We start from the raw sequence: 14354 nt of genomic DNA, 5'->3' as shown, positions 1-14354 counted from the left end.
AGAGCGGCGACTTCCTCTTCAAGCTTTTCCTGACGAGCCATCAGGTGTTCGGTGATCTGTTGCTGTCGCAAACTCACTTCGGTAAGGCACTTGATAAGGTCGTCCATGATGGGGGAGGAGCGCCGCCTTTTTCTCCGATCCTGTTGACTGCGTGGGTGAGAAACAACAATGTCAGTGTTGAGGGGGTGGTTGGTGATCCTTCACGCTCTTGCCCGCATTCTCCACCAGTGTGGCAGGGTGAAGGATCACGCAACAATGGAATTGGTGCAAAGCCCCCAGAGGGTGGATTTATTAGTGTGAAACTTGACAGACGTGATGTGTTTAGGTGCAGGTGCGCTGTGAATGTCCTTCTTCCGGGTGCCCTGGTGCTAGCGGTGACGTGGGTGCGGCGAGGTGGCCGGAGCGTCACAGGCTGCAGTCTGGGTGAGAGAGAGAGAGACAGGTTAGCGTAGTGCTGCATGGAGATCGTGCTCAAACTGGTGTCCCAGAGTCAAGGCTTTTATGCCCGGGCCTGATGGCCTGCAGCTGTGACGATCCGGCCCGTGCTGATCGTGTGCAGGTGTTTTCCATCAATTGCCAGGGCGACGCTGATGAGAGCTCGGGAGACTTGTCACAATATAGTTTATTAATATAGTTAAACGTGAATCTAGTGTCATTAAGCATTGCTGGTGTTTACCATGAATCATGAACCCTGCCCTTACAGCAAACAGAACTGAACCGTGCTTCCAAAAACGTGATAGGAACTGAACTATGACATTGGTATATCGGTACACTGTTCTCTGTGACTATAAGAACAGTCCTGACCAACAAGTTGAAAACCACTCTTTTAAGACAACATCATCCCCTCTAAGATCAGACTGTTTCAGTCTGAGTTGTGTCTGTGTTTTCTAAACATAATTCAGAAAATCAATATCCGTTCATCTCCAAGTGCTGCTGAAGCATTCAAGCATTAAGCTGCATCAGACACCGTGCCGTGATCATCAAATTTTTTTCAATCAACAGGCAAATATTGATTTGTTTTCATAACGAGAGCGCAATGTGTATATGATTATATCAGCTGGAGGTCAGCAAAATGATCGTTTCTGCGCTATTCGACAGCTGAGGAATAACGAGAGTTTGCCATTTGCACTTCAATTAGACCCCTCTAACGGCGGGCTGCGATAATTAAATCAGAGTTAATTTTCACAAATCCCTAAAATAGCCCCCACATTACATTGCCTCTTCCTCTAGAGAGACACATAGCTTATTTTGAAGCATTAGGTATAATTAGGCACTATTCATTTGGATTATGAAGTGCACCCTTGTCTTTTTGGAGCTAATTGAGATGGTGTGGTTACTCCAGCTGTGGTTGGTTCAACTGTGGCTCTATGGCAACAATCTGTTGACCTTTGTGCACTGCAAGAGCCGCATTTTTAAGAAGGGAAAATAGTCAGTTGGAAAAATAATAATCATGCTAGATGGCTCTGTTAAGATGTTCTCAAACTCTCCAGCCGTACCCTTTAATTCTCTGTCATCTTTAGGCAGAGAAGAATCTTTCAGCTGCGCAAATAAAAAGCTGCATTTACCCAAGCTGTTTTAGATGTCTTTAAATATGACAGCTGAATGGACTGTACCGCCACAGTGGTTGCCCCTTTTTAAGCAGATTTAATTATTATTAAAAGAAATGTCAATCAAACAGCAGTTGGCAACTTTTTCATATCTGTTAAAAAAACTGTTTACCCTGTTATGAATTTTCTTTCACACAAAACATTGGCACTTTGTCATGGTAAGCTGGTATGGCTTACCAATGTGGGGTAAATCACATTATGAAATAAATGCTTTTCTCTAAATCACATTGGCTACGATTGTTGGTATATCTCTGAAGTATATTTACATTTAATATTTACATTTTTTAGCACACCAAGGTGACAAGAAACATGAAATTGTCCAGCTATGATGTCTTGTTTCACAGGAGTATAAATATAAGGAGGCATAAAATCCTAATTCCCTCAATCATTTATCACAATGAGTGAAACCAAAAAATATAGTTCTGTTGTGCAGCAAAAGATTGTTGAGCTTCACAAAATAGAAAGAGGCTGTGGGAAAATAGCTAAAGCAATGAAAATCCCTATTTCCACCATCAGGGCAATTGTTAAGAAGCTCCATTTAACTAAAGATGTTACAAATCTGCCTAAAAGAGGATGTGTGTGTATATCATCCTAATGCACGGTGAGGAGGAACGTTTGAGTGGACAAAGACTCTCCAAGGATCACAGATGGAGAATCGCAGAGATTAGTTGAGTCTTGGGGTCAGAAAGCCTAAAAAAGAAATTCAAGCAACCCCTACATCACCACATGTTGTTTGGGAGGGATTCAAGAAAAATCCTCCTCGCTCATCCGGAAACAAACTCCAGCACATTCAGTTGTCAGACACGACTGGAAAGTCAAAAGGGACTGGGTTCTGTGGTCAGGATGAAACTATAAAATAGCTTTTTGGCAGCAAATCTACCAGATGGGTTTGGTGCAAACAGGGATAAAAAGTACCCCATGCCCACGGCTAAAAATACCACTGGATCTTTAATGCTGTGGGCTTATTTTTTTGCTGGAGGTCCTGGACATCTTGTTCAGGTACATTGTATCATGGATTTTAGCAAATACCAAAAGATAAAAAATCAAAACCTGATGGAATTCTGCTAGAAATCTTATAATGGGCCGTGGTTGGATCTCCCATCAGGACAACGATCCAAAACAAACATCAAAATCAACACACAAATGTGTCACTGAGCACAAAATGAAGCTTCTGCCATGACCGTCCCAATTTCCTGCCCTGAACCCTATAGAAGATGTGTTGCTGAACTGAAGAGAAGAAGCACCAATATGGATCTGGGAATCTGAAGGTTCTGGAGAGATTCAGTATGGAGGAATGGTCTCTGATCTCTATTCAGGTGTTCTCCAAACTCATCAGGCATTGTAGAAGAAGACTCAGAGCTGTTATCTTGGGAAAAGGAGGTTGCAAAAATTATTTAATAAAAGGGTACCAACAATTGTGGCCAATGTGTTTTGGAGAAAAGCATTAATTTAATAATGTGATTTACCCCTCATTTTCAATTATTTTACTAATGAAAGGACTAGCTTTTTGTGAATTTTTAAATAAAAGATCAAAAGGATAAACAAAGCTGATTTATTTTTTACAGCCATATTTGATCATATTTACCAGGGGACCAACAATTTTGACCACAACTGTGTATATATATATAAATAAACAAACACATTATTATTATTATTATTATTATTATTATTATTATTATTATTATTATTATTTATTTTTATTTTATCTCAATCTGCAGTACTTATGATTTTCGTTTCCCCCCCCAGAGAGATTTAATGTTTACTTGATGCCTACCCCAAACCTGGACATCTACGGAGAGTGCACAATGCAGATCACCCATGAGAACATCTACCTTTGGGACGTCCATAACGCCAGAGTCAAGCTGGTCATGTGGCCGCTCAACTCCCTGAGGAGATACGGCAGAGACTCGACCTGGTTCACATTTGAGTCCGGGAGGTGCGTGAACGCCATTCAATTCTAGTTGGGTGTGCTTTTGTCCGACAAGATGTTTTCATCCTAAATCCAATATTCCTGATTCTTCTGCTCTTGATATTGATTCGCTGATTCATGAAGGTGCTCAACATTTAACATTAGCTTTCCCTTGCAGGCTTATAGTGTACTCCTACTGTTCCGCCATTATGACAAGACTGTGAGTGTACTGAAAACGAATAAAGCAATAAATGCTTATGGGTGTGTGCATGTGTGTTGTACTCTTACAGGATGTGTGATACAGGGGAGGGTTTGTTCACGTTCCAGACCAGAGAAGGAGAGATGATCTATCAGAGAGTTCACTCTGCCACACTGTCCATCGCCGAGCAACATGAACGCATGATGATGGAGATAGAGAAGAGCTCACAGGTAGTAAACTCCACATCTCAAAACCAGTGTTGGGTGTAACTAGTTACTAAGTAATTAGTTACTGTAATTTAATTACTTTTCCCTTGAAAAAGTAAAGTAAGGGATTACTCTTATTTTTTCTGTAATTTAATTACAGTTACTTCTGATGTAATTAAACTAAATACTAAATATAATTATACATAATTCAATAGCTGAATTAACATCAACATTTAAAGTCTAACTTTAAAATATATGTTTTTATGTCTCTGTCTCACATTTTTAATACTTTGGTCAGCTAATAAGAGTAAATTATGTAGTTTTATATTATGTATTTAAATGATTTAAAAGTTTCATGTCAATCCTTGAATTGCTGAACTTGAGGTTGATATAGGATTTAGAAAGTAATTAAAAAGTAATTAGTAATAAGTAATTAAATACTTTTTGGAGAGAGTAATTTGTACAGTAATCTAATTACAATATTGAAGATGTAATTAGTAACTAGTAATTAATTACTTTTTTTAGTAACTTACCCAACACTGCTCAAAACTCTATAGGGCACATTGGGGCGAAAGTTTATTATTTAGTATTTTATAGCAATTTGCTGTATGTATTATTCTGTTATAGCATATTTAACAAATTAGTCTTAATTGTTGTGTTTAAAATGGAGGGGTGTTTCCAGGGTTATTTATTAATTTATCATTTATAAAATTGCTATAATAATATTATTATTAATAATAACAATATTAGCCTCCATGCGCACAGACAATGCACCTTATTATTTCTATTCTTTAATTTTTGACAGTTACTGGAAAAACGATGGATTCAATCACCTTATACAAAACTAAAAATGGATTTTTTTTTTAAATATTCAAAATTCATTACCATTCCAAATTTGGGGGTTTATTTTTTTTTTTTGTGTGTAAAGTAATTAAGACTTTTAATGAGCAAGGATATATTCATATTGATATTGTATATATAAATATATATAACTTTTTTTCAATATATTGAGCGGTTTTCAAGATTGATAATTAGGCTACGTTCAGACTGCATGCAGATGTAGCCCATATTGTTTTGCTCATATCTGATTCATATCTGTTTTTCTTACAATGTGAACAACAAAAAACAGATGTAATCGGATCTCGGATTTCGGCCACTTCCACATGGTCCTAAATCTAATACATACAGGTCAGAATGTGAGCTTAGTCTGAACAGTCATATCGGAATTCATACGACTTTACATCACTCTAAATCAACGTTTGTCACAGCTCTATATACAAGCAAAACATAAATGTATAAAAACTCTTTTTTTTTGCATCCTCATCCTTGTTTTTTATTATTCAACATTGAAAATTGAGTTTGGATGCTTCTGTATTACCCATTTCCTGTCTGTTAAGATAAGTTTATACATTTAAGAAATATCATTCTGTTGAAAGGGCGTCATAAGCTGTTAACCCCTAACACTGTAATAGCATTTGTCCTAAATGAGATCCTAATTGAAATTGCCATGGTTACCAAACAGTTAAGGTAGAATTCTATTCATGGGTTTCAGTCACGTGACTTTTTTTCCGCGGCCGCCATCTTTAGGACCTTTGCGTAGCATAGCCGGTTACGCCCCTGTCTCGCAGACCGCAGACAGACCCATCTAAACAAGATGTACATAATAATTACATTATTAATTACATTATTACATTACTACATTACATTATTACATTACATTACATAATATTACATTATTATGTAGGCTATATCTATGATCGGAAAGATTTCACACGCCAAAATAGCACATCTCACCTCTGACGAAACGTCAATAGCAACGGTATTTAGATACTTAGATACTTGTCTTTAAGATTAGATCCTTATTTACTGCCAAACGAACTGCTGACACCCAGTGGCGGAGCCAGAGGGGTGCGGGTGGCACTGGACACCTTGACATTTGACAGGCCACCCTGGGTACCACCCCAAAATAAAGATTGTTATTTTCATTTCACTCACATCCTATTAAAAGCAGCATGTATTGATGTGCGGTCGCACGGCACATTTTTCATGTAGCCTACTATAACCGTTGAATATTAACCTTAGAGAATAACGTTGCCAAACATATGATTAATCTACAAAATTTGTGTTAAAACGTTGTTAATGACTTCGCCCTAAGTTGGAAGTTGCTATTTTTCTTTCTGTGTAAAGTCTGTGTTTATGGAAGGTTAAGTAGCCTATTTGCGCTTTTTTGTTGTTGCAATTTTACAGCAAAACACATCGATGCCACTTCTTTAATTCTTGAAGAAAAAACGTTTTGCCTGTATGGTGATTAGATTTATTGTTTACTGCACGGCATATGGTGCTTCATCAATAGCACAAACACAGGAAGCATGGCTTGCACTTGAACGAGTAAAATAAGCATAAAGGTATGCCAAAAATATCATGGTAAGTCGGCTATGTATACCGACTACCGGATGTAAGCTGTGAAATCGGATGCATGTCTATTGGATTCAACATTTTGCATTTGGTCTTAATGATTGCACGAGCTCCTTCAGTCCGTCATTAAAGTTAATCACAGAACAAAAGTGAAACTTAATTCTGTTCTCACTTGGCTGATCTGTTCACTTGTATTTGATATTGTTTTAAATGTTTAAATATTGCACCTGTCAGTAGCCTACATAACGAAATATTCTTTGCCGTGAATACTGCCGCCGATGTCTTTGCGGTCTCATTTTAGTACTTTATTATTATAAATGATTGTTAAAAGTTAGCAGAAAAAGAGCAAAGTATTTCTGACGACCCTCAGGGATTTTGTGGATATTGTAAAACGTTAATCCATGTTTTATTTTATTTGCTGTTGTCACAGCGCACAGCACAGCAGACAGACGCATGTTGCAATTCAGTCCTACAAATGGCGGCCGCGCCACTGTGTGATGTCACATGAAATCTAAGAATAGTTAAGATGTTTCTGCAATACGCCCCCAGGATTGCAACTTGCTTTTTACCCTTTAGGATTTAGGAAGTTTTTCTATGCCATTGCTTGTACAGCACACAGGTCACAGAACACTGCCATCATTGCACTGTTGATCGAATACCTTCAAAAATGATGCACTTTTATATGTTCCTATAGCTCAAGTGGTAAAGCATGACGTTATTAGCATCAAGGTCAAGAGTTTGATTCCCAAGAACACACATACTCATAAAAAGCATACCTTCAGCTGCAATTGAAGCTTTGGATGAAAGCGTCTAGCGAATGTGTACATGTGAATGGATTTGAGACGCATCTTAGTTGCAAGATAACAACAGAAATAACAGCCTCAAGAGGTTTTAAACGATCAAAGCTTTTTTGCATCTAAACAGTAATGCCTTGAAATGTGATCTTGCCATTTTTATTGTCAGCGTATCACTGAAACCACATTTTGGTTATTTCTCTGTAACCTCCTGAAGCTAGTGAGGTTGATGAATCGTTCAGTCGCCTGGTGCGGATGGTCTTTCCTGCACTATTTAAACCTCGCTGGCAGTGAATCTGTGCTGTGATCTCTAAAACCTTCAGTGGAGGCTGATGAGACTTGACCATATGGCCCTCCGCTCAGATCTCGCATTCAGGACCCCTGCCAAAAGTGCTGCTTGCTCTGAAATCTTGATCTAGAGTCCCGCTACGAGTGTTATTTGAACGTATTTATGAATTTCTCTTAAAATACTGTGATAAATGCTCTTTTTTTAAAAGGCTGTAATGACATCACACTCCACCTGTCATCTGTAATGATCAAAACAGCCTAATGCTGTTTACTGCAAATCTCGGTCTTTGAAATCCTCTCAGTGCAAGCCCTTTCCGAGTGATTTGACTGGAAATATAACCAATGTAACCCAATGATTTTCTGCTCTGCCTCACAGACTCTTTCAAACGAGAGCACATTAACAAAGTCGATATCTCTCCCGCGAAGCGCTTACTGGCACCACATCACGCGTCAGAACAGCGTGGGAGACATCTGCAATTACCAAGGTAAGATAGAGCTCTTTCCCACTCCACAGATCAGTGAAAACACCATCTTTAAATGTTCGCCGTACTTATAAGGGTGATGATTTCATCTGAAGCACCATTGGGTATATTTATAAATCGGTGAGCAACACAGGACCTTTCGCTTAGGTAAAATAAATTGAGTAAAGCAATAATACAGCAACATATTTGTTGTGCTTGTACCAGCGCTACATGCTCTTTTACGTCCTGCTGTCCTTTCTGGAGTTCTTGAGGGAAAAGTGTTTTGTAAGACGGTTTGAATGTGGTACTGCTTTAGTCTATCTGGAATCAGACTGATGGAATTAATTCAGTACTTTAAGTGTACATAAATTAAGCATGGAAGGTTTCCATAGTGATCTTGAATTACCAGTAAAGCTGTGTTCCGCATAGGGAGCTGATTTGCATAAAATAGCTGATGCACATTAATTCATCTAATTAAAACAATTGTGTCAGCAAAACCTTACTGTATTTATGTTTATTAAAACATTTTGACAACAAATAAATTATTACGGCATTTAAAGTAAAAGATTTTTACATCACATCTAAAGGGATAGATAATCTAAAATACCTATATATTTCACTTACTGACTCTCATGTAGTTCCAAACCCATTTTTTTTTTCCCCTACTGTGGAACATGAGAGAATAGCAACATGTTCAAACTGCTCTTAGATGGAGAAAGGTGGATGGGGACCAGGGGTATGAAAAGTATACAAATGTTTTCGTTTAAAGTGCCCCTATTATGCTTTTTCAAAGTTGTGAAGTCAAAAGTGCACAATAAGTAAAGCTATTGTTTCTCAAAAGAAAGAATAGACTCTGAACCGCCTATACGAGTCATCACTTTGTTATGGGTAACACATTTGCCCACCTATGTTCTCCATTGATTGCCCCCGAACGTGTACTTTGACCCGCCCTAAAACACCTTAATTGTGTTGTGTACATCGTGAAGATGCTGTTTTCTGCGTTACAAAAGCAATTTCTCTTTGTAAACACTTCCAAATGATGAGGATGTGAAGAGTGGTTAAAATTACCACAGCGATACAAAAGCAGTATAACCTTTTGACAATTGCTTCTCAAATCTCAGGGATTTACAAAACACACATATATATATTAAAGATGGTACAGTAACCACTTTATGTCAACTTGCTCCTCAGAATCACAACCTGTAAGTATGATTAATTATATATATCTAAAATCTATATAGTATATAACCTATAAACAGCTAGGTCTAGTTGAACGATTTATTAATTAAATAAATTTAATTTTGATTGGATTTTGCTGATAATAGGCACTTACCTAAAGCTAAAAGAAGTTTTGTGCCTCTGACAAGTGCTTTCAACCTTCTTTTTGATCTAAATGGCAAACAGAAAACACTTGAGGTTTGCCACAGACTCGAAAAACCACGGAAAACGTCTCAGGTTACGTATGTTACGTCTGTTCCCTGAGAACAGGGAAACGAGACACTGTGTCCTAGAATGCTTTGGAGAGCGCTTCAAGCATTGTATGAAGCGTAATCGAATCATGGCAATCCTATTGGCCGGCGACAGCCTATGACACCATCATAGTTGAACCAGGAAGTATATAATGTGCGCCTAGAAAAAATATCATCCACTTTCGTCTAAGGGCAGGCAGCCCAGAGGCATGGCAGGAAGACGCAGTTTCTAATTTCCTGTTCTCAGGGAACATAGGCTAAATACGCAACCTGAGATGTTCATTTTCAAAAGGGAACTCGCACTGCATCCTAGAATGCTTTAGGGAACGATATACCCACTGTGCCATGGCAAGGGGAATGAATGCCATGAATAGCTGTGACAAACATAGAAATAGCAGTTTCATCTCAAATGCCAGAACCACTTCCTCTCAGGTCACACAAAGCTGTCAGTGACTGTATTGCATACAGCCACTGCCCAAACTAAATTAAAAAAAAATCAAAGGTCTTCCAAGGTCACTCAAGGGCTTGGAACCAACAACTTCAAATAAAAGGGTTCCTTTAAAGGTCCCATGGCATGACACTTTTTCAACCTTAATATGAGTTCCCCTAGCCTAAATGTTGTCCCCAAGTGGCTAGTAATTTTGATCAGTGTAAACAGGGTTCTGGTTGTCTTTCTCTGCCATTGAGAGAGCTCAGACGAGCTGATCTTGAATTCTCCTGTATGACGTCATACCAGGAAAGGTTTCCTCCCCTTCCTCTGCTTTGCCCGCCCAGAGAAGTGAGTAATAGTGAGTAACAGTGTTCATTTATGCCTGATCTGGGATCAGTGAGTTGTGATGTGTAGGTAATCATTCACACAGACTTTCTTTCTAAATCGTTTAATACTGTCAGTCCTGCAGCTGGCCATCTTGATGCATCAGTGAATCAAGCCAGTGACTAAAACGATGAACTTCATGTAGTTTCTGTTAGCAGCATGAAACAAATCTGTTATTTAAATAATTAAACTACAGAGAGCATTCAAAGAACACTCTTTATAATGTTCTGATCTGTCAATCACACGTTTATCTGCAGTACACACTTGCCCAAACTGCCGTTTGAATGATGCTGTTAACAGAAGTTCCGTCTCTCTGTCTCTGTCTCTCTCTCTCGACTGGCAGTGAGTGCTCCTGCTGCTGCTCGCGCCTGACTAAACCACGCCCCCTCCGCACGTAATCTCATTTTAAATGCAGAGATGTCAGCCAATCACAACAGTGGGTGTTTTCACTGAAGACTCACAGCAGACACACCCCTTGAAACATTCAAGGCAGAGGGCTAATATCAGTATAGAAAAAATGCCTTTTATTTCAAAATTATGACATTTTTATGTAAAAAACATAATACAATTATTAAGTACACCTCAGGAAACATTATAAAAAAATCTATGCCATGGGACCTTTAAGGAAATATGGCCAGGGAGCCAACAGGAGCCCCGGTCAGTCACAGCTCAGGGGAATTAAGTCAACCCTGAATGCCACCAGGGAGGCCAACCTGGTCTGCTCTTGCAACCAAGTCTGGCCTACCACCTGTCTGTTTCTTATAGCAGAGCTTCTGAAATATTGGTCTCTAGTAGAGGCATCCTTTGAAAGGGACTGCAAACTGGCAGTTACCACTCACACTGGACTGTAGAGACAGGCATCATGGAGAGCAGGACTCAGCGAAGCAATCGAGGGGAGTTTCTCTGCTTGATCCTGAATCTAAACGGCACTTGTTTTTGCCATGGAGGCTGGGCACTCTAATATGGACCCCTCTTAAGGGAAGTACTTCCAGCCTAAGGGCTGATCTGACAGGGAGGCCTCGTGAGAGTTCTTCAACCTTCTTGACCAGACTGGAGCTAAGCACTGTTTTACGCTAAACACCCAAACGTATGGGGACTCGCTCTCAAGAATCTACCTGATAGCACATCTTTAATAGCAAAACAGACTGCTAGAAACAGAGCCTCCAGATTGGAATACCTCATAACACTGCCAACGAGCAGTGTACTCCGTAAAAGCACTCTTTAAGCCAATGGAGTGCAGGCAAATTAAATGTATAGATATAGCTAAGTTCTCCAATAGTGACCCTGATTTTAGAAGGGGAGTACTGTCAGCATTACCCTGAGACATGCTACTGGGTGGAGGCCTACCAGCTGGGGCTCTCAACATTATGCCAGAATTGCTGACTTCTGCTAAGTTGGGGAATGGAAGCATCACTTAATAGGCCTAACCACACTCAACCCTTTTCACTTGAATGTTAATTCAAGGAGCTTAGATACCCTATGCTAGAGGCCTAGCTGACTAGCTAGCTTCTAGCGAGCAGGTACCACAGCATACTGCTTCCTATTCACCCAGTGAAAGAAGCCTAACACCACCCTGGGGGCAACTTCATTAGGGATGCCTTGGGGATATCCTGCGGCCCTAGCTGCTTAAGGTCATGGCGGCCCAGAGTGCCGACACCAACATCTGTTATGTCTGAAGTTCACAGGAGCTAATCTCAACACACTGATTATCTAAATGAGAGGAGACCAGCTAACAAGGTGGCCCACCAAGGCCAGCGCTTGTACCTAGAGCTTGACTGAGCGGCATCCTTAATACACTGACTCCCAGACTGGGAGAAAAGCAACTCATTCAAAACAGAATGAAACAGTTTGAAGCTCAAATGAGTGATGGCCTTTACAAGTGAATTTACAAAAAGCAAAGCCAACATACTCACTAAAGGGTGACCCACAAAAGGCACTACCTCGTATATATATATAATTCTAGCCACACCTAATGGGAACTTCAGGGCCCTTATGTTAAATCCTTACCCCTACCTAACATCCCCCCAAGGACCAAGGCAAATACCAAGCTTATCCCTGCAGCTCTTAGAACGAAGGCCTCTCACCATAGAACACGTGGGGCCTTCCACCCTTTCTAGCCTGAAAGGGTACACTCACTACCAAGTCCAAAGGCAGGCCATCACAGGCCCAGCTTTAGGCCTAATGTAAGACGTGCCTGAGGGAAATTGCAGGAGGAGGAAGAAGAGCGGAGAAGGTAACCTCGGAGGGAGGGGATTCAAGATGTCACTACTGCATTGGTCTAAATCTTTAGCCGATCATCCTGGTATGCTTACAGCACCGCCGTCATGTCCAACACACTAGTAGAGCACTTGCTTTTGGATCAGAGGATGTAAGAGACTACACATCCTCCTTTACACCCCTCCCAAACACTGCAGCAGGCTCCATCTGGCAAAAACTCATTATCCGCATCCCTGCTCTGCCTCAGCACAAGCGGGACCCGAACCACTGGGCCCAGATGCCCGTTACTCTTCCCCCAAGACGGGGACAAAAACTGAGAGCAGGGCTTCCTCAATGGTAAAGCCCACAGTCAACACAAGCAGATCCCTCAAGACTGCCTGTGCATGCTCTTCACCCAGACAATAAATGTACAAGTTGTGTATGTCATCTGGTGCCAAAAGCTGGGATGCAGATCCATACACCTCCTGAAACGTAATTGAGAGATTGCGTTACAAATAAACAGTCCCTTAAGACAAAAAAAGGATGATGTTAAAAGGCACCCCTTTTATACTTCCTGGTCGCACCATAATGATGTCATAGGCTGTTGCCGGTCAATAGGATTGCTGTGATTTGATTGCGTTTCATACACCATCTGAGTCGTTACCCAAAGCGTTCTAGGACGCAGTGTCTCGTCCCTTTCTAAAGGGAACTACTTTTAAACATGAAATGATCTAATATTTACATAATTTCACATGGGATTAGTATTACTTGAGGTAATTTTTCTGGACCTTTTTACAGAAGGAAAAAGTCACTGTAATCTTTACTGACATTGTCTGTAACGATTACTGAGATGGCATTCGGATGGGACTAAAATCACTGAGAAGCTCTGGTAATAATTACTTTACCTCACCTCTCCATGTTAAAATTATCCTATCCGAATAGGGCTTATACTAAAAGTATTTCTGCAAAGGGCTTGCGATGAAGCCATTAGACCAATATGCAGAACTGCGCTGTAAACAGTAGACCAATCACAACAGACTGGGCCATCTGACCATTCAGAGCAGAGTAGCTCACGGAAAGGACTGAATCTTTTGAGTCGTTTGAGGATCATTGAAAACTGTGGTGAATTGCAATGCATATAATGAGAAAATGAAAGCCTTTTTTTCACCTTCGATGCTGTAAACCTGTTGTAACCTGTTGTCGTAATAAAATTAGGAACCTTTAAAATAGCATAATAGGGGCACTTTAACTGAAAGCTGTCATAGGTAGTTCAGTGACTATTTACAGATTGTGTTTTTCTTTTTGAACTATTCTTTTAAACAGACATTTTAATTACTCATGTAAACCCCTCACTGATGCACATCTAAATCTATGTTACAAAAATACTTTTTGCATCTTGCTATTTGTGCATCATTGATTTTCTATTTAATTTTCCATGGCTCCTTTTTAGCTAATGCTTTTTAATGATTGGATTGAAAGAGTGCATATAGGTCCATGTGGTACGGAAACGCGTAGCATTAGGGAAATGATGTGTCCATCTGCCTGGAGAGAGATGAGTTAATCTGCCTGGTGGGAGATAACTGGACGCCACATGGTTTTGGTGCCTCCGTCTTTGTCAAGCTGTCAAAATGGTCCTTTGTCATATGCGAATGACCTGCGTTTTTACTGTTGCGCAATTTCACGCGACACAAGCAGGAAATTTGAACATATGAACGCGTTAGTGTAAACACACAAAAAGATTATTGGCTGTAATGGCAAGATATTTGCGTCCTTAATCAGTGAAAAAATGTTTTGAGGCAGCTCCAGCTGCTGATGTATCTGCCTCTGAGGCAGCCAGCCTTAAAGCCTCTGTCTCGTTCATCATTGTGGCATTCCCATTGTTGAGATGTTAGCCTGATATAGTGAATGTTCCCCCTCCTCATCAGCTTCCCACAGAAATACAAATTCAGCAGAATGCTGCTTTTTTTTCAATGAATAAATTGAGTGCATCACCATG

At 40.0% G+C, this 14354-nt stretch overlaps 1 protein-coding gene across 2 annotated transcripts in view; it reads left to right on the top strand.

The window, feature by feature from the left end:
- dok6 (docking protein 6) overlaps positions 1 to 14354 on the top strand; it is a 167252-nt gene that overhangs the window by 75643 nt on the left and 77255 nt on the right. For both annotated transcript variants that reach the window (XM_067435477.1, XM_067435476.1), the window contains exons 5-7: positions 3354 to 3543; positions 3807 to 3945; positions 7795 to 7903. In XM_067435477.1, coding sequence (XP_067291578.1) covers positions 3354 to 3543; positions 3807 to 3945; positions 7795 to 7903 — 438 coding nt within the window. The remainder of the gene's footprint in view (positions 1 to 3353; positions 3544 to 3806; positions 3946 to 7794; positions 7904 to 14354) is intronic.

Source organism: Pseudorasbora parva, chromosome 24 (genome assembly GCF_024679245.1).
Source record: "Pseudorasbora parva isolate DD20220531a chromosome 24, ASM2467924v1, whole genome shotgun sequence".
Lineage (NCBI taxonomy): Eukaryota > Metazoa > Chordata > Actinopteri > Cypriniformes > Gobionidae > Pseudorasbora > Pseudorasbora parva.
This window is presented reverse-complemented; position numbering and strand designations above follow the sequence as displayed.